General features: G+C 44.5%; 1 protein-coding gene across 1 annotated transcript in view; it reads right to left on the bottom strand.

Annotated features, from left to right (window-relative positions):
• Positions 1-14195: 14195 nt before the first annotated feature.
• ACMSD (aminocarboxymuconate semialdehyde decarboxylase) overlaps positions 14196-25779 on the bottom strand; it is a 67828-nt gene continuing 56244 nt past the window's right edge. Inside the window, exons 9-10 of the mRNA XM_040358090.1 lie at positions 18541-18639; positions 14196-14902 (exon numbers count right to left, since the gene is read on the bottom strand). Of these exons, the coding sequence (XP_040214024.1) occupies positions 14840-14902; positions 18541-18639 (162 nt within the window). The 3' untranslated portion in view covers positions 14196-14839. The remainder of the gene's footprint in view (positions 14903-18540; positions 18640-25779) is intronic.

Below are 25779 nucleotides of genomic sequence, written 5' to 3'. Positions count from 1 at the left end.
GTTTCTTTCAGTCAATTTTAAAAGATGACGTTACACCGAGTAAATAGATACCTAACATGTCACGCTTTAAAATTGCGCATGCTCGTGGACGGTGCTTACAAATCTCCATAGGAGACACTTTAAAAACCTTTACAGGTTATGGGGCAGATCCACGTACATTTGCGCATTAATCCGCCGGGAGTAGCGTATCTAATATACACTACGCCGCCGTAATTTTTTTTTCCGAATCCTCAAAGAATTTGCGCCGTAAGTTATGGCGGCGTAGTGTAACTTGGGCGGTGTAAGGGCGCGGAATTCAAATGGATGTGATGGGGGCGTGTTTTATGTAAATACATTACCTCACATTAGTGGCCACCATTGTATAGGAAGAATCCCTTCAGTTCTCCCACATAGAGGAGTATATCTCCCATGGTTGAGACCCAGGTTCTTTCATTCTATTACTAGGGTAGGACCCACTAATTCGGGGTACTTTGTCGCAGTAAGTGGGCTTAGCACTATATGACTATATAGTGTGACCAAACCCCTGTATTTTTGAATATGTTCAGGTGTTTTTAACTAGCCTTGCAGGATAAATGTCATTTTTGCATGTGTGCGCTATAATCTGTTTTGTACTGTATTTGGTCTTATAGCAGCACCAGCTTAGATGTATAGCATTTTTAGGGTGTGCCCACCAAGTATCTTTTTGTTTTATGTAAATACGTCGTGACCCGACGTAAACAACGTTTTTTTTGAACGGCGCATGCGCCGTCCGTGGGGGTATCCCAGTGCGCATGCTCGAAATTAAACCGAAACAAGCCAATGCTTACGACGGTGACGTCATTCTACGCAAATCCCTATTCGCGAACGACTTACGCAAACGACGTAAAAAATTCAAAATTTGACGCGGGAACGACGGCCATACTTAACATTGAGTATGCCTCATAATAGCAGGGGTAACTATACGCCGGAAAAAGCAGAACGCAAACAACGTAAAAAAATGCGCCGGACGGACGTACGTTCGTGGATCGCCGTAACTAGCTAATTTGCATACTCAACGCGGAATTCGATGGAAACGCCACCTAGCGGCCGGCGGAAAAAATGCATCTACGATCCGACGGCGTACTAAGACGTACGATCGATCCGAGATGCAGTCGTATCTTGTTTTGTAGATACAAAACAAAGATACGACGCGGGAAATTTAAAATTACGCGGCGTATTAATAGATACGCCGGCGTAATTCTTTTGTGGATCTGCCCCTATCAGTTTAGAGTTACAGAGGAGGGCTAGTGCTATTACTGCTCTCACTCTAATGATCGTGGCGATACCTCACATGTGTGTTGCCAACACCATTTACATACACATGCGCAACCTACGTATGCGTTCACTTCTGTGCACAAGCATAGAGGGATGTGGGGGGCTGGTATTTATTTTTTATACACTGTCCCTTTATTTTTTATAATTTTTTTATATTTTTTTTATCAGAGCCTCTGATGATGCTCCCGGGGCAGAGTGAAATGCATTAGGTTCGGGGACTTCCGGTGACGTCATTTCTTGGACTTTGGAATCCAAACTGCGGATTGCACGACATTTTATATGCTTGTCACGAAAGATCAACATGTGAGTGGGTATTATTTTATACAATTTTTAAAAAATACGATACAACCTTTTTTAAACAATATCACACCATGTACGCTCTATTTCTTATCCTATGAGTACGTCTAACTATTGGGGACACGTGCAAGAAAATAAAGACACAAATATTTCACCAGTAAAGGCGATCTTTACATGGATAGCTGGTGAGAAAGGGCACAGGAGGAGGGGGAACACAGAGGGCCAGATTCATAAAAGAGATACGACGGCGTATCTCCTGATACGCCGTCGTATCTCTGAGATACGATTGTCGTATCTATGCGCCTGATTCATAGAATCAGTTACGCATAGATATCCCTAAGATCCGACAGGTGTAAGTGACTTACACAGTCGGATCTTAGGTTGCAATTCTAGGCCGGTCGCTAGGTGGCGATTCCATTGCGGTTGGCGTAGAATATGCAAATGACTAGTTACGCCGATTCACGAACGTACGCTTTGCCAGTCGCTGTAAATTTACGTCGTTTCCGTAGAGATATGCGGCGTAAAACTAAACCTGCCCTCTAGGTGGTCTAGCCAATGTTAAGTATGGCCGTCGTTCCCGCGTCGAAATTTGAAATTTCACGTCGTTTGCGTAAGTCGTCCGTGAATGGCGCTGGACGCCATTTACGTTAACGTCGAAACCAATGACGTCCTTGCGACGTCATTTAGCGCAATGCACGTCGGGAAATTTTAGGGACGGAGCATGCGCAGTACGTTCGGCGCGGGAACGCGCCTAATTTAAATGGTCCCCGTCCCATTTGAATTAGGCGGGCTTGCGCCGGGCGGATTTACGCTGCGCCGCCGCAAGTTTACAGGCAAGTGCTTTGTGAATCAAGCACTTACGCTGGAAACTTGCGGCGGTGTAACGTAAATGTAATATGTTACGCCGCCGCAGCGTAGGGCGATTCTACCTGAATCTGGCCCAGAACTTTTATGATTCTATTTTTCTGAGCACAGACAGCGCACTTCCCATAACCCCGTTAAACCACTTGTAAACCGCAACATATATATGTATATATATATATATATATATATATATATATATATATATATATATATATATATATATATATAATATATATGTACTGCAGTCAGCAAGTGGATAATATTAGTGCAAAAATATATTTTTAGTAAAAAAAAGCTAGTTAATTTTGGTGCACACAGACTTGATATAATACCCATTTTTATTTTGTAAAATATTAAACAATGAGGTTACACCAAGTCCATAGATACGCAAAATGTAAAGTCACAGGGCCATATTCTCTCTAAATATCCGCCTGCTGCGCTTAGGGCACTTACACTCCGCTGTCCCAACTTACTGGAGCAGGTGTTGTATTCCCCAACCACTTGCTCCATAACTTGGGACAGCGGAGTGTAAGTGTCCCGGCGTAGCCTGGCGGATCTCCAAGGGGGCGGCTTCTATTCAAATGAAGCGCGCCCCCGATGCAAACGAACTGGGCATGCGCCGGGCTGCAAAAAGCCCAGTGCGCATGCTCCAGTTCTCGGCGGAAAACGTCAATGACGCCGACGTGTGCGTCATTGACGTAAAGTCGTATTCAAGAACGACTTACGTAAACGACGTATCCGACGAAAAAAACACGACGGGGACCCGACGCCATCCGTAACATGGCCTACGCGAGACTTGCGGAAACTTACCCCTCATATAGCAGGGGTAAGTTTCCGCTTACGCAAACGACGTTAGCGACGGTTACGCGACGCGAACTCGTTCGTGAATCGGCGTAGAAGGATCATTTGCATATGCAAATGACTCCTTCATGTAAATGCCATCTAGCGGCGGCCGGCGTCATTGCATTTAAGATCCGCCAGTGTAAGTGACTTACAGATGGCGGATCTTGGGCCAGATTCACAAAAGAGATACGATGGAGTATCTCAGATACACCATCGTATCTCGGATTTTTACTGGTCCTATCTATGCACCTGATTCATAGAATCAGATACGCATAGATAGGGCTGAGATCCGACAGTGTCACACTGTGTTACACTGTCGGATCTTTTTTTTGATTTAAAAATGGCGCCCCCGCTGATTTACACTGAATAATATGTAAATCAGCGAGATACGTGAAATTCACGACCGTACGCGGACCCGACGCGGTGTTCTTACGTCGTTTCCGTAGCGCGGTACCCGTCGTATACTTACCCATGCTAAAAGCAGGGGTAAGTATTGTTAAGTATGGCCGTCGTTCCCGCGTCGATTTTGAAATTCCCTACGTCGTTTGCGTACGCCGATTCACGAACACGCGCGTCGCAAGTCCCGCTCACGTCGCAACCACTGACGTCCTATTGACGTCAGTGGGAGCAATGCACGCCGGGAAATTCCCCGGACGACGCATGCGTATTTAAATCGGCGCGGGAGCGCGCCTGATTTAAATATGACACTCCCCTAGCCGCGGAATTTGAATTTCGCTGGGGGAGTTAGGATCCGCCGTCGCAAGTTTGGAGGTAAGTGTTTTGTGAATTTGACACTTTCCTCACAAACTTGCGAGGGCGGATCTTAATTCACATAGGTTACACGGATCTAAAGATCCGCTAACCTTTGTGAATCTGGCCCCTTAAGTGTATCTATGCAAAAATGATTCTGAGAATCAGGAGCATAGATACACGGGTCAAAAAAGGGAGTTACGATGGAGTATCCTGAGTTACTCCATCGTAACTTTACTCAGAATATGGCCCACAGACCCCACCTCTGCAAAACCACAGTGCCCAAAACGGTCAAGAAGTGAGGCTTCTGACCATCTCCTGTATCATGTCTGCAGTCTCTGACCATCTCCTGTATCATGTCTGCAGTCTCTGACTATCTCCTGTATCATGTCTGCAGTCTCTGACCATCTCCTGTATCATGTCTGCAGTCTCTGACCATCTCCTGTATCATGTCTGCATTCTTCGACCATCTCCTGTAGGATGTCTGCATTCTATGACCATCTCCTATATCATGTCTGCAGTCTCTGACCATCTTCTGTTATATGTCTGCAGTCTCTGACCATCTCCTGTATCATGTCTGCAGTCTCTGACCATCTCCTGTAGGATGTCTGCATTCTATGACCATCTCGTATATCATATCTGCCGTCTCTGACCATCTCCTGTATCATGTCTGCAGTCTCTGACCATCTCCTGTGGTATGTCTGCAGTCTTTGACACTGAATATTATGTGCATCCCTTTTGCAATGTCAAGTGCCACACCTGTGGCCCCCATATCAAAGAAGTTGATAACCAATCGGCCCATATATGATAGCACGTATAGCCCCGGCTCACACTATGAAGTGCACAGGAAAGCACATTGCATTCCTGTGCAATTCACATGTGATTCAGTGCGGTTCGATCTAAGCCCATTTATTTTGAATGGTTTCAAATCGCACTGCATTGCACCAAAAGTAGTGCTTTTGGAAACACTGCAAGCGCATCGCATTGTAAAACAAGCACAAACCATGCAATCTGGTGCAGCCAAACACACTGGGTTTGAGACCTGCGTTTGGGGTATTATTAACTCATCATTGACACCCGCTGCCGATTGCAAATGCAGTGCGTTTTGAATGTGATGCAGGAAGCCCACACAGATCGGGGGTTTCATGGACAGCATTCCAGAGTGATCCTAGCCTAAGGCCCCGTACACACGACCGAACATGTCTGCTGAAACTGATCCGCGGACCAGTTTCAGCAGACATGTTCGGTCGTGTGTACGGCCGACCGGACAGGTTTCCAGCGGACAAAAATTTCTTAGCATGCTAAGAAACATGTCCGCTGGAAGCCTGTCCGTTGGACATGTTCGGTCGTCTGTACAGACTCACCGTACATGTCCGCGGATCAATCCCAGCGGATAGATCCGGTCGTGTGTACGGGGCCTAACTCTTCTGGTCATATATTCTTAACCACTTGCCACCCGGGCCATTTCTGATGCCGCGTACACACGGTAATTTTTCAGCATGAAAAACCTCATTTAAAATGATCGTGTGTTCAGGTTCTAAAAAATGACCAATTTTTTTTCTGGACATGCTGCATTTTTTAACCTCGTTTTAAACTATGTCGTTTTTCGGGTTGTAAAAAATGATCGTGTGTGGGCTAAAACAACGTAAAAAAAACCTGCGCATGCTCAGAAGCAAGTTATGAGACGGGAGCGCTCGTTCTGGTAAAACTACCGTTCGTAATGGAGTAAGCACATTCATCACGCTGTAGCAGACAGAAAAGCGTGAATCGACTTTTACTAACACGAAATCAGCAAAAGCAGCCCAAATGCGAATGGAACTTCCCCTTTATAGTGCCGTCGTACGTGTTGTACGTCACGCGCTTTGCTAGGTAATTTTTTTTTTAAAACGATGGTGTGTGGGCAACGTCGTTTTTAATGATGAAGTTGGGAAAACATTGTTTTTTGGACATGCTGAAAAATGATCGCTTGACACTTCTCTCCTACATATAAAAATCTACTTTTTTTTTGCTAGAAAATTACTTAGAATCCCCAAACATTATATATATATATATTAGGGCTGCGGAAATTAACGATTAATTGGTCGATTAATCGTTAATTTCTTTGGTCGATTAAAATTATTTTGATCGATGACGATCCGCGGAGTGAGCTCCGCGGTCTCGCCCATAGGAAAGGCCGCGGCTTCGGCCTAGCTCCGGAGCCGCGGCGCGCTGACGTCATCATCACCTGCCCGCCTGCTTGTATCTTCTTCCCTTGCGCACGTGTGTCCATCGGCTACTCTGCAGATGGGTCTGCCTGCCTGATAGTCAGGTAAGAAAGGACAACCATCTGTGTGTGGTAACATTATGGGGCAGATGTATATATTCCTGGAGTATGGGGACAGATGTGTATATTAAAGCATGGGGGCAGATGCTGTAATGTACACATCTGCCCCCATGCTGTAATGTACACATCTGCCCCCATGCTGTAATGTACACATCTGCCCCCATGCTGTAATATACACATCTGCCCCCATACTGCAAGAATATACACATCTGCCCCCATGCTGTAATGTACACATGGGGGCAGATGTGTATATTCTTGCAGTATGGGAGGCAGATGTGTATATTACAGCATGGGGTCAGATGTGTACATTACAGCATGGGGGCAGATGTGTATATTACAGCATGGGGGCAGATGCTGTAATATACACATCTGCCCCCATACTGCAAGAATATACACATCTGCCCCCATACTGCCCCCACCACATTTACCAGTGGCTAATGCAGAGTTGCAATGCAAGGAGATCAGCTAAAAGTAGTTGTATATGTATGTGCGTTAATTAATCGAAATTAGTCGATTAATCGATTAAAAAAAAAAACGATTAATCGAACACAAAAATTTTAATCAGTCACAGCCCTAATATATATATATTATTATTATTTTTTTTTAATTTTTTTTTTAAAAGAGGCCCTATAGAATAAAATGGTGTGTTGCATTTTTTTTAATGTCACACATTTGCGCAGTGGTTTTTCAAAAGCAATGTTTTTGGGGGAAAAAAAACACTTTCATTAGTTAATTTGCAATGGTGTGAACCCAGCCTTAAAGTAGCTTTAGAAAATCAAACACTTCTTCCAAAAATGAAACATTTTGTGCATCATTTTTCTTTTGTGTAGCCTACTTTAGAGCATGTTTCCTTGTTGTGGGTTTCCTATCAGAGGAGATAGATGCAGGTGAGCATGACAATACACAGTGGAAAGTTCTTGTAGCAGATGGAGCTGAGGCTTTCTTTCATATGCAAGTGTTTCTTTAGAATGCAGGAGCCTGGGGTGTGATGTGTGCACAGCTAGTGACATGAAAAGGTCCTATTCAGATTCCACATGGACCTATTAATGGTATGTGATGGCCAAGGGAATTACTGGGCAGGGGGTTAAAGTGTTGGTTCACCTTTTCAGAAAAAAATGAAAAAGGTGACCTAACACTGTACACCCTTCCCCTATCCCTTGTGCCTGCTGTACTTTGATCCAGGGATGCTGAATTGTCATTGCCCATGCCACCAGCGCAGTGGTCCAGGGAATGAAATCCATGCTCTTCTCCCTTCTCCCTTTAATCTGTGCCTCACTTCTGGGATGGATTAGAGTTATTCTGATTGGTCAGCACCAGCACAGAGCATGTCTCTGATCCATGCCAGAAGAGCTGCAGAGAAAGAAAGGAAAAGAGCGGGGATTTCAAATCCCTGGACTGCTGCACCAGTTGTGTGGGCACTGAGGGGGAGTGGGGAGGTTTTAGTTTGCCTTTTCATTTTTTCTGAAACGGAGAACTAACAATTTAACAGGAGCATATGCCCCTCCAGTCTAATATTTGGTATGTTGAACTGGTGGCCATGAGTGGAGATACTGGCCCAGATTCAGCTAGAATTTGCCCCTTTTTTACAGAGGCACAGGGCCGCGTTTTTGCCCTGCGCCCCCGTAATTTGCGTGTGCGCTCTTTAAAATTGCCCTGCGTAAGGGCGCCTAATGTAAATGATCCCGTAGGGGGCGGGAATCATTTAAGTTAGGCGCGCTCCCGCGCCGAGCGTAGAGCGCATGCTCCGTCGGGAAACTTTCCCGACGTGCATTGTGGCAAATGACGTCGCAAGGTCCAAGTGAACGTGAATGGCGTCCAGCGCCATTCATGAATCACTTACGTAAACAACGTGAAATACTTTAGCATTGGCTGCCCCTACTATTAGAAGGGGCAGCCTTGCGCTAAAGTTGCCGTACGGAAACTCCGTACCTGGCTTGCGCAGGGCCCGCGCAAGTTTGTGAATCAGTGGTAGTATGCAATTTGCATACTACACGCTGATCACAATGGGAGCGCCCCCTAGCGGCCCACGCAAGAATGCAGCCTAAAATCTGCGTGGCATAAGAGCCTTATGCCGCACAGATTTTAGGCTGCAGTCGGTGTAACGAGGTTCCTGAATCAGGAGCACTCGTTACACCGGAGCAAGTAAGCAATTGCGCCGTGTAACCTATGGTTACACGGGCGCAATTGCTTCTTGAATCTGGGCCATTGTGTTCTACCACTCAGACCTCAATCAAGAGTATGCTCTGTTTGCTGCCCCCCCCCCCCAAAAATACACCACCTGCTACTGTTCCTTCAACTATGCCTTCCACTGGCATCAACATTGGGAGACTATTCCTCTCACTGATACCAATGAAGGGGTATCATGACTTCCACTGACAACAACATTGGGAGACTATTCCTCGCACTGATGCCAATGAAGGGGCTCTATTCCTCCCACTTGCACCAATAAAGGGGCATCATGCCTTCCACTGACACCAACATTGGGGGACTATTCCTCCCACTGGCACTAATGAAGGGTCATCATGCCTTCCACTGAGACTGAGTACTAAGTAATATGCATTGCATACTAGCACACTATGAAATACTTACCTTAGAACAAAGCCCCCACAGCGGCGCCCGGTCACCACTGAGGGGGCTGACATTCCACTGGTGTCTTCCGGGTTCGCGGGCTTCATCGCTGTGAGTAGTCGGAGCCGCAATGACGTCACTCCCGCGCATGCGCGCGGGAGCCCTCTGTTTCGGCAAGAAGCTCTGAAGTTTAAGTACGATACGCCAAACTTTCAGAGCGCATGCGCTGCTGACATCAGTGGCTGCATGCAGGGCCGTCTTAATAGCATCATGGGCCCCTGGGCAAAATAATGCTCTGGGGCCCCTACAATGATGCTGCTTTGGGGAAAGTGCAGGGGCCCCCCATGCAGCTGGGGCCCCTGGGCAGTGCCTAGGTGTGCCCTCTCATTAAGACAGCCCTGGCTGCATGCAGGGTGGATATCTCCTAAACCATGCAGGTTTAGGAGATATTAATTTTACCCACAGGTAAGCCTAATTATAGGCTCACCTGTAGGTAAAAATCACCAAGTGGGGTATACAACCACTTTAAATGCTCCTGGCTCTAAATGCCATTTACAGATGCCTATGTGTGCATGGACACTTAGAGGTTGATTTACTAAAGGCACATAGACTGTGCACTTTGCAAGTGCAGTTGCTCCAGAGCTTATTAAATAAGCAGAAGCTCTGCTGACTTCCATCATCCAGTCATGTGCAAGCAAAATATTTTTTTTTCTGGCTTCAGTGGGAGTAAACAGTGCCCCATCTTTGGTATTAGGGGGAGGAATAGTGCCCCATTATTGGTGTCAGTGGCAAGAACTTTGCCCCATTTTTGGTGTCAGAGGGCAGAATAGTGTATCATATCAGTATTTATCCAATAGTGCCCCAAGGGCCTGGATAGGATCAACCAAGGGCCGCAGTTTGGAGACCCCTGTTGTAAAGTAAAGCTTTACCTCATTTAATAAGCTTTGGAGCAACTGCACTTGCCGGGAGTGCACCGTAGTGTATTTGCCTTTAGTAAATCAACCCTATAGGCTAACATTGAGGGGCATTTAGAGGCAGAAAAAACAGCCAAAAGCCCTTAGAAGAAGCATCTGTGATGCCCAGTGCCCGAGGCGGGACTAGGGGTGGGCATGGAGGGGAAGCTGCCCTGGGCGAAGCGAAGTAAGAGGGCAAAGAATGGATGCATAGTGGTGCAACCATTCTACAGCATGTATTAAGAGTTGGGGAGGGGGCGCAATTCTCGACCTTTGCCCTGTGCACTGGATGACCAATTCCCGGTACTTCCCAGCAGTGCCAGAACAAGGCCATCCAGCGCCCAGGGAAAAGATGCCAAACTGCAACCCCCCCTTCCCTTAGGGTTAGCAGTGATGTCGTTGTCACTACTCCTGCCAGCCTTGTAACTGGCAACTGGCACAGGGCACCCCCATCCTTGCAACAAACGATTGCACCCAGGACAGCTGTCCCTGCTGCCCACCCCTTTTCCCGGCTGCCCAGTGTGCATGAGGCCTAACAGTCACCCACTACAGAAATTCAGCTATGGGGCTGTAGATGCAGGAGTGCCCAGGCACACTTACATACCAGGAGGAGCAATTTTTTTTAGAGGAATTCCAGGCAAAGGGTACATTTTACAGGGCACTGCTTAGACAGAATTTCCATCTCTAAACATTACTTTTATTTCAGCAAATCTCCACGTTTGAGTTCAGTTCAGTCCCCCCCCAGTGCTAACCTCTGGTGACCACGTCCAGACCTTTTAATTGCCCTTTTGTGTAAATGCATATGACATGTAATTGTATAAACACTAACCAGACACAATGGCAGCACAATTCTGAACAATATCAACAATGAGATGTTTTCCTGGCTCCTGGCGGGTGTCTGATGATCACTCCTAACTCTATCATCGTCTTAGTAATGGGTTTTCACACCTTTACAGGAAGTTTTTAGACACTGGGAACATTTCACTAATCTGATGACGTTACTGACAACCAACAAAGTTAAAGGGGTTGTAAAGGTTCGTGTTTTTTCACCTTAATGCATCCTATGCATTAAGGTAAAAAAACACCTTGCTCTGTCCGGCTCCCCAGCCCCTCTGTTTTACTTACCTGAGCCCCGAATTTCCGTGGGCGCGATCACGCGTAGCTCTCTCCATGGCTTCTTGGCTCTTCATTGGATAGATCGACAGCAGCGCAGCCATTGGCTCCCACTGTTGTCAATCAAATCCAATGATGCGGCCGGCCGGAGGCGAGTCATACACTCAGCGGCTATGGACGCCGAGTGTTTGACACAGGAGCGCGCCCGCAAGATAACCCCCTCGGGATAGAGCTTCCCAGAGGGGGTAATCTATTTCGGAGAGGAGACGCAAGGGCCACCGAGGGACCCCAGAAGAGGAGGAATGCCATCAGTAAGTGGAATACCAAGGCCTGATCAATTTTGTTCAAAACTATTTGGATTCTACAATCCCACCCATGAAAAATGACTGTAGGCCCTATTCATACATACGCTTTACTATAGAAACATCCCGGCTCCAGCCACTCCCACCACCGGAGCCCATGAACCTGGAAGAAAGACCAGAGGAACATGTCAGGCCTCTCAGCGGTAACAGCCTGCCACTGGAGGGTTTACTGGAGGGCATACTAAAACACATTATGCAAGTTCCTTAGGGCTCTTTCACACGGGCTGCCCGTTCAGGTCCGCCTGCCAGTTTTTTTGGTGGACCTGAACGGGTGCTCCGTGCTCCTCTATGGAGCCGCGGATGTCAGCGGTGACATGCCCGCTGACATCCGACCCGCTCCAATCCACCAAAGGGTGACGGAGGAAAAACCTACTTTTTCATCCGTCTGGCGGATCGGATCGGGTGAACACGGACAGACGGTCCGTGTTCATCCGATCCCCCCATAGGGGAGAGCGGAGAAAAGACAGGGCGGTCCCTGCACAGTGTGCGGGGACCGTCCTGTCATGCGCCGGCTTAGCGAGGATCAACGGAGCGATCCCCGCTGAGTAAGCGGAGGTTCACGGTGGCGGATCATTACTGATCCACCCCATGTGAAAGGGGCCATACAGGTGTTTTTTTCTTTAAACTGCCGCGGTTTATGACTACTTTTAGTTACTTCCTGTTTTTTCAGGCCTAGGCCAAAATTATGCCATACATCTAGGGTTGCCACCTGTCCAGGATTCACCCGGACAGTCTAGGTTTTGAATAATGTGTCCAGGTTTCAGACTGTCTGTAACCTGGACACATTATTCAGGCGGGACTGCAACCCCGATCCAACTTAAGCGTGCCTGTGCCCACCCTATTCACCCAGTGCAGCGCAGATTCCCCTTATTGCCTGGATTGCACACACCTATGCTCCCCATTAACCAAGTACCACAACCACTCAGTGCATAGGCCCCCTCCCTCCCTTCTCTGTCCTGCCCCTGAGAAAGTGAGTACACTAAGGTAAGGGGGACTTGGATGTAAGGGGTGCTCTGTGGATTCTGATGTAAGGGGGAGCTTTGGGAACCCTGATTTAATGGGGAATGCTGTGAATTTTGATGTAAGTGGGGGCTTTGGTAAGCAGAAACCCTCTTACATCAGAGTTTCATTTTATTCCACAGTCCACAGTGTTCCCCCATAAAAAAAAATAAAAAAAATGTAGTGTGCTGCTAAAGTATTTGGGTTTGGCTTGAAGAAAAGGTTGCAACCCTACAAAATCGAATTTCTTCATAGATTTAGGCCAATATATATTTTGCTACATATTTAAAAAGAAAAAAGAAGAAAACAATAGGCGTATATTGATTGGGTTGCGCAAAAGTTTTAGGCCCGGATTCACAAAGCACTTACGCCGACGAATCTACAGATACACCTCGTAAGTGCAAATATGCGCCGTCGTATCTATGCGCCGGATTCTGAAACCAAGATACGCCTGAAAATAGGCTTCATCGACCGACGTACCTTTCCTACGCCGGCGTAGAGTGGGCGCATATTTACGCTGGACGTATTTGGCGCACCTGTTGATTTTCTATTCACATATGCAAATGAGGGAGATACGTCGATTCAAAAACATACGTCTGTCCGACGCAGTGTGCGTAAAGTCCTACGTCCGGCGTTAAGTTATGCCCCATAAAGCAGGTGTAAGTCAGCAGCATCCATGCAAATGGCTGCACCAGGAAACACAAGCTGACATATTTTACGTAGTTTACGTAGGACGTAAATATGACTAGGCGTAGGTTACGTTCACGCCGTAGGCAGTGATCCGGTGTATCTTAGGGAGTAGTTCCCATGTGATTCTGAGCATGCACACTGGGTTGCGTCCACGGGACGGCGCATGCGCCGTTCATTATACCTATCTTTCTGAGACTTAGCCCATCATTTGCATGGGGTCACGCCTCATTTGCATGGCTCACGCCCACTTCCACTTACGACGACTTACGCCTAAGGCCTTGTACACACCACCAAACATGTCCGATGAAAACGGTCCGTTTTCATCGGACATGTCCGCTGGGAGCTTTTGGTCTGATGTGTGTACACACCATCAGACCAAAATCCCCGCGGACAGAGAACGCGGTGATGTAGAAGACACCAACGTTATCTGACACGGAAGTTCAATGCTTCCACGCATGTGTCGAATCAATTCGTTGCATGCGCAGGATTTTGGGCCGCTGGTTTTACGTCATAACCAGCGGACATGTCCGATTAGTTGTACTAACCATCGGACATGTCCGACGGACATGTTTCCAGCGGACAAATTTCTTAGCATGCTTTTGTCCGCTGGAAACCTGTCTGCTCGGCCGGAAAACTGTCCGCTAGGCCCTACACACCGCGGACCAGTTTCAGTGGACATGTTCGGTCGTGTGTTCAAGGCCTAAGAAACCCAGCGCAGATTTGGCAGCACTGGCTTTGTGAATCCAGTGCTTGCCTCTCTGCGCTATGTCGGCGTAGTGTAAAGGAGATACGTTACGGCGGCATAAATATGCGCCCATGTATGTGAATCCGGGCCATAATGTCTACATTAACTATGGGATATATACTAGAATTTTTATTTTATTGTATATATTTTTTTATATTAGACTATCCTTGGAAATAAGGGGCAGTACTTAGATAGAATAATACTTTTTTTTTTAACAATAGAAGTTAGATAGAATAATACTAATTTATTGCAGAAACCAGCCATGATTTAATTGTAAAGAAAAACGTTTAAGAATGGAAATGTCACATTCAACTAGTAATATATTTTCCTGTAATGAGTTTACTATTCATGCAACGATGTAAAACTCTTTTTTTTTTTTTAGAAAGATTTATTTATTTATTTTGTTTACAAACTTCTTATACACTTTATTCAATGTTTTATGACAATCTTTAATAAAATACTTGAACAAGGAAAATGGGGCAGTACACAACTAGACATAAAACACACAGCATGTGTTCTGATTTTGTTGTGTGCTGATAAAGAAACAAAAATGACAATAAATTCATTATTTAAAAATAAAATAAAAAATCTGTAGCGATATCATTGACTGTAAATACGGCGATGTAACAAATTTCAATAAAAGTAATCAAAGGGAGGAATCCTCTGTGTGTACAATAATAAGCCTGCTTTTAGATAGATAACACAAAGCTTACAAGTTCATTTCAGGCAAAGAAACAATTGCTAATGTGTCTTTTGTTCTCAACAAAACCACCAATCAAAGTCCTGGACTCATTGTCAATTCCAGTTTCATGGCTGAGGCTGTTTACACAATAGAGGAGTAGACTGAGCCTTGGAGGTGTGATCCTCTATGGGGGGGACACTTTGGCCCCGGGACATTTTCCATCCAGGACCACGCCTGCGCTTGTCGATTATTCACCTGGTGAAGAACCTAGACTTTTGTTTAATAAATCCATTCAACGTGTGCAAATAATGTGGAATGGCAGGATGTAAAGAAATCGACATTACTGGTCGCTTGACGTCACTCGAAGTTTGTCCTGTCCAGTCCCAGGAAAGACAAAGCATTGGCAGCCAAGAGCTTGTCCTGGAAAATATAAGAATTGAAATGGTGTTGATGCTGTTAATAGAAAGCTTTTTATTATAAGTGTAATCCTCTTATGGTTGTAAACCCACTTTTCAAAAAATACATGAAAAAAAAAGAAAAGGTATAATGAGCTAGTATGCATAGCATACTAGCTCATTATGTAACACTCACCTCAGATCAAAGCCCCCCGCAGCCGTCCTCGTACACCGCTCTAGCGGCCAACATCACTCCTGGGGGTTACTTCCGGGTATTGTGGCTCCGGTGCTGTGATTGGCCGGAGCCGCAATGACGCATATGTGGGAGCCACCAGTCACGGCATGACCTCCTTTAGAAACGGTGCGATCGCCATTTCTAAAGTGCGCCTGCGCCGTTGTCTATGGCGCATGCGCCATAGACATCGTCGCCCGATATTATTGTAAATATCTCCTAAACCATGGAGGTTTAGGAGATATTTCGAGCGCCTACAGGTAGGCCTTAATCTAGGCTTACCTGTAGGTAAAAGTGGTTGTAAAAGGTGTACAACCACTTTAATCATGACCCCCCTCCACCGGTGTTACCATTTTTGATTGCCCAGGACATGCACAGATGCACTAAAGGGCTCTTCCTGGTCTGATGGCGTGTACAGACGGTCGTTTTTTGTGATGAAAAAAAACGACGTTTTAAATCATGAAATAAAACGACGTTTTTGAAACATCATGAAATAAAACGACGTTGCCTACACACCATCGTTTTTCTCACAATGTTTTAGCAAAGCGAGGTTACGTTTCACCACTTTTTTCCATTGAAGCTCGCTTCATAACTAGCTTCTGGGCATGCGCGGGTTTAAAAACGTCGTTTTAAACGTCGTTTTTTGCTACACACGGTCAATTTCTGTGAAACAAAAAACGAAGTTTTGAAAAACGACACAAAAAATTCAAGCATGTTCGAATTTTTTTTTTTGTCGTTTTTTTGAAGACATAAAACGACGTTTTGCTCACACACGATCATTTTAAATGACGTTTTTTAAAACGTCGTTTTTTTTCATCACAAAAAACGACCGTCTGTACGCGGCATAAAGCTGGCCATAGATGGATTTTTTTTTTTTTTTTTTCAGCAGGGACCAACTACACTTCAATCCATCTATGGCTGTTCCCACTCAACAGAAATAAGTAGAGCTAATGGTTGACTTAGGCAGGCCATACATGGGTCAAATTTCGAAAGAATTTTCTTTTCTAAAATCTTATCTAAGAATTTTAATTCGTATTTCGCACCATTAGTGGGCTGCAGCAACGGCGGGACGGCGGGGCTTGCCGTGTCTATCTGAAGGGCTCCTTTGCTGTGCCTTCATATCTGCATGCCGGCGGGACCTTCCTATCCACACACAAGGGCTGTTACACTTTCCTCTATCACTTCCCTCTATCAACCTGGGATTCTACAACCATCCACTGGGAGTTGTGATAGTTCCCTTCATGGGACATCTACATGCCGACGGACTAATGTTAACCCCTTCTCATCTGGATTCAGCAGTGGCATCGTTGTACACATTTTTATACCAGTATCATACTTAGCTACATGTTTTTATGACAGCTTTTGCTACCGTTTGGTATTACTCCCACCATTTTTACAGTTTATGTAGCTACATCGACTTTATCTCCAGTGCAATATTTATTTTGTTACCTACTTGAAGACTATAAAAGTTTTAATGCTATTCCCATCGAGCGCCGCCTTTGTGTGTTTTTTGTATCCTGCTATGCATTTTTCCAGTGGTTGGTAGCTGCACTGGGAATCAGCCTGCAAGGAGATCAGCTAAAAGTTGTTGGATCTGTATGTGCGTTATAATTAATCGAAATTAGTCGATTAATCGATTAAAAAAACAAAACGATTAATCGAACACAAAAGGTAATAGCCCTAGTCACTTTTATTTCTATTACAAGGAATGTAAACATCCCTTGTAATAGAAAAAAAGCATGACAGGACCTCTTTAATGTGAGATCTGGACTACATCAAAAACGCACCAAAAACGTACTGGAACGTGTCAGAAAAGCATCTGGAACGCATAAGGACTGCGTTTCTATGGTGTAAACTGGCCCCAAAATAAAAATGAATGCTAGTGAGGCCACGTACACACCACCGGATCTCCGCTGGAAACGATCCGCCGGATCATTTCCAGCGGAGATTCCTCCTCCGGATTTGGATCCGATGGCGTGTACACACCATCGGATCCAAATCCGTGCAGAATTCATCAGCAGTGACGTGTCGCGCCGCCGCCGCGACGATGACGCGGCGACGTGTGCGACGCTGGAAGGTAAGTACTTCCACGCATGCGTCGAATCATTACGACGCATGCGAGGGAGGGGAGCGGACGGATTGATCCGGTGAGTCTGTACAGACCACCGGATCGATCCGCTGGAGCCGATTCAAGCGGATAGATTTCTTAGCATGCTAAGAAATTTATATCCGATTGAAATCGATCGGCCCGAGGAATCTCCGCGGATAAATATCCGCTAGGCCGTACAGACGACCGGATTTGTCCGCTGGAACTGATCCGCGGATCAATCCCAGCGGATAGATCCGGTCGTGTGTACGGAGCCTGAGAGATGAAAAAAAAGTCAGAAGGAGAACCTGGTTATGTGACCTATGAAAGCCACATAACGCACTCTTCTTCTGAGAAATCCATGGAGCAGTACAAGCTCAATACAAGAATCTGCATTTTATGAATGGGCTGCAAAATACAGGCCGCAGTATTGTAAATAGTGTGAAGTAACAGAAAGCGGATAACGATATTGGGCCAGATCGACAAACGAATTACGCCGGCGTATCTATTGATACGCCGCGTAATTTCAAAGTTCCCCCGTCGTATCTTTGTTTTGTATACACAAAACAAGATACGACTGAATGAGGGAGCGTTCCGACTGGCGTACGTCTTAGTACGCCGTCGGATCGTAGGTGCATATTTACGCTGGCCGTTAGGTGGCGTTTCCGTTGAATTCCGCGTTGAGTATGCAAATTAGCTAGATACGGCGATCCACGAACGTACGTCCGGCCGGCGCATTTCTTTACGTTGTTTGCATTCGGCTTTTTCCGGCGTAACGTTACCCCTGCTATATGAGGCGTATCCTATTTTAAGTATGGCCGTCGTTCCCGCGTCGAATTTTGAAAATGTTAAGTCGTTTGCGTAAGTCGTTCGCGAATAGGGCTTTGCGTAGAATGAAATCATCGTCGTAAGCATTGGCTTGTTCCGGTTTAATTTCGAGCATGCGCACTGGGATACCCCCACGGACGGCGCATGCAGCGTTAAAAAAAAACATCATTTACGTTGGGTCACGGCGTATTAACATAAAACACTGTCCCCCATCACATCGATTTGAATTGCGCGCCCTTACGCCGCCTAAGTTACACTACACCGCCGTAACTTACGGCGAAAATTCTTTCAGGATACCAAAAAAAAACTGTAAGTTACGGCGTATCTATGATACGCTACGCCGGACTGCAGAATGCGCTACGCTACGAGGATCTGCCCCATAGACTCTCAGATATGAAATTATATATATATATATATATATATATATACACACATCGTACATATATTATATATCTAAAATATAATACTAGTATATTTATCTGTATTATAAAATGAAGATAAAAACAAAAAATCTTACTTTTAAATTCATGTCAAAATTTTCCATTGATTCAATAAGGTGTCCCGGATTATGCTCTCCCAACGGAAAAGGATAGTCAGTTCCTAACATCACTTTTTCCTGTTCGGGGGGAAAAAAAGGAAAAATATGAATTGTTAAAGCGGAGTTCCGGCCACAATTTCACTTTTTAAATATAAATACCCCTGTAATACACAAGCTTAATGTATTCTAGTAAAGTTAGTCTGTAAACTAAGGTCCGTTTTGTTAGGTTGTTACAGCATTTAGAGACTTTATAAAACAGAAATTGACTGGGGCCATCTTAAGTGTGGGCATCATGAAGCCAGACTGTATGACTTCCTGGATTTCAGCCTTGCAGATCTCGCACATGCTCAGTGCTGCACAAGCAGTGTCAGATCAGGTTTCAGCACCTGTGCTGTCCAAGTCACATGATTCTTTGAGACTGGGGAGTGCACAGACTCCTGGAAAGTTACACCCACTATATTCCCAGGAGTCTGTGCGGTGTAGGTTAGGAAGCATTAAGCACCTAGGTGCAGGAAGAGGGAAGATTAACTATTCTGCCTAGCAACAACACTTTGAAGGCATCTAAAAAAAATATTTAGGACTAATGACATTTTTTTAAAACTACTGATGTAATGTTATATTTATGGGTGGAACTCCACTTTAATTACAAAGTTACTGATTGTAATAACTAAAATGTCACACTGCATTTTCTAAAAGGGGCAATTCCAGAAAAATAGAATGTTCCCTATTAAATTGGGGCGCCCCCTGTCAACATCAGAGAATACTGCAGTTACATTAGAGAAGTCTTTCTCAACCACTTTAACATGGAGGAACCCTCAAAATAGTTTTCAGGTCTTAGGGAAGTCCTACTAAAATTATTAGAAATACACCTCGTAATTTATTCGTTTAATCAGTTTTATTAGTTTAATCAGTAGGCGGTAGAGACTTTGAAATAAAATAAATATTTACAAAATGATCATAAAACTGCACTGATAATAATAATGGCCTGAAAAGAAACACAGATACAGTGGAACCTCAGGTTACGAATCCGTTCCAGGAGAATGCTCGTAATCCAAAGCACTCGCATATCAAAGCAAGTTTCCCCATTGAAGTCAATGGAAACGAAAATAATTTGCTTCACATTGACTTCAATGACATGCAATACCGCATGTGGCCAGGGGCGGGGGGGGGGGGGCGCCGGAGAGCCTCGGGAACACACGGAAAGGCCCGGGGACAGATCGACTGACCTCGGCAAACCTCAAAAAGGCTTGAGAGCGGCGTATTTCCGAGTCTTTCCGAGCATCCCGCGCCCCCCCCCCCCCACCTCAGGCCAGATGCGGTACTTTACACCGCTTTGGCCTGAATCCTGCTCGTTTTGTGAGACAACTCTCGCAAAGCGAGTTAGGGTTTCAAAAAATACAGTGCTTGTATTGCCAAACCGCGTTACTCGCAATCCGAAGTTCCACTGTAGTGAAAATCGTAGTGATCTCTAACATCGCTACTCAGTGTGGAATTGATCCCTTACTTTGGTGGTACACTGTGTATTGTCAAAAGTATTGGAACACTTGAACTTTAATGGTATCCCAGTCTTAGTCTGTAGGGTTCAATAATGAGTGTGTCCTCCCTTTACAGCTATAACAGCTTCAACTCCTCTGGGAAGGCCGTCCACAAGGTTTAGGAGTGTGTCTATGGGAATTTTTGACTATTCTTCCAGAATCGCATTTGTGAGGTCAGGCACTGATGTTGGACAAGAAGGCCTGGCTCGCAGTCTCTGCTCTAATTCATCCCAAAGGTGTTCTATCGGGCTGAGGTCAGGACTCTGTGCAGGCCAGTCAAGTTCCTCCACCCCTTGTAAGTTAACTTTAACAAGGGATGAATATAAAGCCCTTGCCGGGCAAGAAACCAAGAATTTCATAGACAGGGTAGAGAGTGAAAGTTATGTCTGGGGAAATAAACCTAGTAAAAACCTGGCCAGAATGGTAAGAAAAAAGAAAACCAGGAATTTTATCGAAAAAATCAGGAATGGGGATGGAGACTTAGTTCACGCAACGAATAAAATAGCAGAATCTTTTAGAAGCTATTACGAAAAACTATACAATGTCCAACAGAAGATCAGGGACCCTGTCGAAAAAAAGGATAAGATCAGGGAAGTTTTACGGCAAACTAATCTACCGAAGATAGAAGAGTATGAGATAGAAAGAATGGAGGAAAGTATTACTGAACAGGAGATAAGTGAGGTCTTAAAAAACACTCCCAAAGGGAAAAGCCCGGGACCAGACGGCTTCACGTCGGCCTACATACAAAGGTTTAGTACTATCTTAGTCCCTAGACTATGTCAATATTTCAATGGGTTGGGGCGAGACTATGAGATGAGCAGAGAGGCATTAACAGCTACGATCACTGTCATTAAAAAAGAGGGAAAGGACAATACGAATTGCTCAGGGTTCCGACCTATCTCACTCCTGAATGCAGATACCAAACTGTATGCAAAAATTTTGGCCGAACGAATGAAGGGGGTGATGACTGCCATTGTTCACCCAGACCAGGTCGGTTTCATACCTGGGAGAGAGGGAAAGGACAATGGGGTTAGGGCACTTCTTCTCATGGAGCTGATCAAAGAAAGAGGGACCCCCGGTCTATTCCTGTCAGTAGACGCTGAGAAAGCGTTTGACAGGGTAGACTGGGGGTTCCTGATACAAACTCTAGAATGTATAGGAATTGGCCCAAGGATGATCAAATGGATCAAAACGCTTTATTTTCACCCATGTGCTAGGATCAAGATCAATGGATCTTTATCCGCACCCTTTGAGATGAGAAATGGAACCAGGCAGGGCTGTCCCCTGTCCCCTCTTCTTTTTGTCTTATCATTGGAACCCCTGCTGGCAATGGTCCGACAAAATCCAGAAATATATGGAATGGAGGTTGGAGAAGATGAGCACAAACTATCTGCTTTTGCAGACGACATTCTTTTCTATATAAGTAGCCCAAGAGTCACCCTCCCGAAGCTAATAGCCACCTTAAAACAATATGGTGAGGTGTCAAATTTCAAAATGAATATAGAAAAGACGGAGATCCTAAATATTAACATTCTTAAAGAAGAAGAACAATATCTGCGGAAGAAATATAATTTTAAATGGCAAAAAGAAATAAAATATCTGGGAATAAAACTGGCAAATTCCATAAAGAAAATATATAGAATAAACTTTATCCCCCTGCTCAACGAAATAAAAAGTGAAATTAAAAACATATTTAATAGACCAATTTCGTGGTTCGGGAGGATAAATGTAGTAAAAATGGTTCTTATCCCAAAAATCCTATACAAGTTTCAAATGGTCCCAATATACCTACCACCGTCATATATTAAAATAATTAACTCCCTCATAATGAACTATATTTGGAAAAATAAAAAACACAGGGTGTCCGCTCAAATCCTAAAACGGGCCAAGAAAAATGGAGGCTTAGCTATACCCGACATAAGATTGTATTATAATGCTTCGGTCCTCTCACGGGTTATAGAATGGGCTAAAGAATCCCAGGACAAAAGATGGATAAATATTGAATGCACATTAGCGAGGGCACAGTTAGGGAGATTAATTTGGAACCCACCACAACACAGATCCTTACACACCTCAACACACACAATTACTCATAATGCATGGAGGATCTGGGATAGATTGCACAAACAATTAAAAACAGAATTCAACTCACCCTTTATCGATTTAAAAGAAAACGAATATTTCACCCCAGGGACAAAAGAAGTAGGGGGGAATTGGATCACAAATAGAACACAGTTAAAAGATATAACACTAGATGGCAAAATTAGGTCACTTCACGATATTAAATATAGGACTGGAATTAGGGCGCTCGACGAGTGGAGATACTTGCAGTTAGTGTCATTCGTCAAGCGCCTACCACATCCTTTGAGGTCACAAGAGGATTATACCTTATTGGAACAATTGTGTAGCATCGAAAGCTCAAAGGGAAATATATCTAAAATCTATAGTTACTTGCTGAGAACGGAAGAGTTGGACACGCTTAAATACATCCAAAAATGGGAAACAGACTTAGGGGTCCCAAGGGGGAAAACGACCATAGGAAGAATCCTGAAAATGACTCACACCTCGGCAGTAGATGTAAGAACTGCCGAGATGAACTTCAAATGTTTGACGAGGTGGTACGCCACCCCAGACAAAATGGCAAAATTCAGAGGGGGAGAGTCAGAGAAATGCTGGAGAGGTTGTGAGTCTAGAGGAACAATGGCACACCTTTGGTGGGACTGCTTGAAAATTAAAGCTTACTGGAAAAAAATCTTGGCCCTTATAAAGGTAATAACAAAAAAAGAAGTGGAAGATAACCCATGGGTAGTGCTCTTTCATGGGGGGGAGATTCCAGAGAAGGAGTATAAGGGTTCACTGATCCCTCATTTGTTGAACGCGGCGAAACGTTTGATTCCCCTTAAATGGAGAGACGCGAAAAGTCCGCAAATGTGGGAGTGGATCGACTCCGTAGAGGACACTTATAGGAGAGAGAAATTAAAATACGGGAGCTATAAACACAAGGTAGGGGAAAAGGATATATGGGTACCCTGGTTGGAATTTAAAAAGTCCTGGAGGTTCGCAGAAAACCTGAGAGAGGAATAGTAACGCATTTTTCAATTAAGGGAATGAATTCTTATAGTGGAGTCGTGGGATGGTCAAGGGCGGGGGTGGGTAGGGGGGGGGAGGGGGGATTTAGTCTTGGGAGGGGGGAAATGGGGGGTTGGGTATTTCTTTGTCACGCAGATAAAACCTTTTAAAAATTCCGTACTCACTATAAAAGAGTGAGTTTTAAACGGTGAGGAAAAAAAAAAAAAAAAAAAAGGGAAAAGATAAAAATAAACAAATAAACAAAATAAAAATTATATAAACTTGCAAAAGAAATACACCACAAATGATGCTAAACCAGATGTAGAGACGGAATTATGAATAAAATCATGAGCAAGTCTCTCGCTGTGGTGAAGTCTGAAGTGGCAAAAAAAAAAAAAAAAAAAAAAAAAAAAAAAAAGTTCCTCCACCCCAAACTCACTCACCCATGTCTTTATGGGCTTTGCTTTTTGCTCTGGTGTGCAGTCATGTTGGAACAGGAAGGGGCCGTCCCCAAACTGTTGCCACAAAGTTGGGAGCATGAAATCGTCCAAAATGTCTTGGTATGCTGATGCCTTAAGATTTCCCTTCACTGGAACTAAGGGGCCAACCCAACCCCTGAAGAACAACCCCACACCATAATCCCTTCTCCACCAAACAATTTGGACCAGTGCACAAAGCAAGGTCCATAAAGACATGGATGAGCGAGTTTGCGTCGGAGGAACTTGACTGGCCTGTACAGAGTCCTGACCTTAACATCTTTGGGATGAATTAGAGTGGAGACTGCGAACCAGGCCTTCTCGTCAAAGTTAAGTGCATGTGCACTCAACTTCTTTGGTTGACCATGGCGAGGCCTGTTCTGAGTGGTTGGCCAGAGCCGCAATGACGTCACTCCCGCGCATGCGTGCAGGAGCCACCGGTAACGGCACACTTACTGAAGCAACGGCACAGTGCGCATGTGCCGATGACAGGGGATATCTCCTAAATTGTGCAGGTTTAGGAGATATCCAGGGAAGCTACAGGTAAGCCTTATTATAGGCTTACCTGTAACAAAAAGTGGTTGTTTAGGGTTTAGCATGAGGAGGAGGCGCGGCTTTTTAAAAATGGACACCTGCAGTCTGCATCCGGCGTATAAGACAACCCCCGATTTTTGAGCCAAATTTTTAAGTATAAAAGGTCGTCTTATACACCGGCAAATACGGTACCATACCTAAAGTTTAGTTTTAATTTAGCACCATGTGTGGCTGGATTATTATTAGGACATGGTCACAGGTTTTTCTGTCCCTGAAGGACTTCTGAGGTTCTTCGTCCAGTTTCCAAAATACAGGAAAACCTTGGATTGCGAGCATAATTCGTTCCAGAAACATGCTTGTAATGCAAAGCACTTGTATATCAAAGCAAATTTCCCCATAAGAAATAATAGAAACTCAAATGATTCGTTTCACAACCATTTATTCATAAGTCCTTCAGTTTATAGTCCATATAAAAAGATTATAGCAATGTGATTGGTTGTGTAACCATAAAATGTCCATCCACAAATGGAAGCCTCCGCAAGGGGCTTAGAAGCAAAATCCAGCAGGAGCTCCAGAGTATAAAAGAGAAGAGAGGCGCCTCTAAGTGTAGCAATATGTTGCTAAATGTTGTACCTTCATTAATGTAACCGTATTCATACCTTCAAAATGTAACCATATTGCTACACTTATGCCGCGTACACACAATCATTTTTCAGGTTGTAAAAAATTAAGTTTTTTTAAAATGTCATTAAAAACGATTGTGTGTGGGCTCCAGAGCATTTTTCGGTTCTGAAAATCGGTACATGCACGATTTTTTAACGACGTTTGTAACGTTGTCGTTTTTCGGGTTGTAAAAAATGGTCGTGTGTGGGCTTTAACGACGTGAAAACCCCGCGCATGCTCAGAAGCAAGTTATGAGACGGGAGCGCTCGTTCTGGTAAAACTACCGTTCGCAATGGAGTAAGCACATTCATCACGCTGTAACAGACAGAAAAGCGCAAATCGTCTTTTACTAACACAGAATCAGCTAAAGCAGCCCAAAGGGTGGCGTCATCCGCATGGAACTTCCCCTTTATAGTGCCGTCGTACTTGTTATAAGTCACCGCGCTTTGCTAGAGCATTTTTTTTTCACGATCGTGTGTAGGCAAGGCCGTTTTAATGATCAAGTTGAAAAAAAAAAACTGAAAAACTTCATTGTTTACAACCCGAAAAATGATCGTGTGTACACGGCATCAGAGGCGCCTCTCTTCTTTTATACTCATCTGTGACATGGCACTACTTGTATATGAAGACATCGCTTGTATATCAAGTCAAAATGTATTTAAAAAATTTGCTTGTCTTGCAAAACGCTCTCAAACCAAGTTGCTCTCAAACCAAGGTTTTACTGTATTACACTAAAAGTGTTATAGGGAAAACAATTTGTAAGCTACGTATAATCCTGCAGGGGGCAGTATTTACTAAATATTTTTTAGACATCGCTCAATCAAGCTTGCACAGTTTTCGGAAGAGGTCGGGTCTATCATTTGTTTTATTTGCAGATGCAAGCCAATTCTGCTGGGCTTTACAAAAATCCACGGAGCATCCAGATCAGTCTCTGCTCAAAA

The sequence above is a fragment of the Rana temporaria genome, chromosome 6, assembly GCF_905171775.1.
Source record: "Rana temporaria chromosome 6, aRanTem1.1, whole genome shotgun sequence".
NCBI lineage: Eukaryota > Metazoa > Chordata > Amphibia > Anura > Ranidae > Rana > Rana temporaria.
Note: the sequence above shows the minus strand (reverse complement) of the source record. Positions and strands in the feature narration are given on the sequence as shown.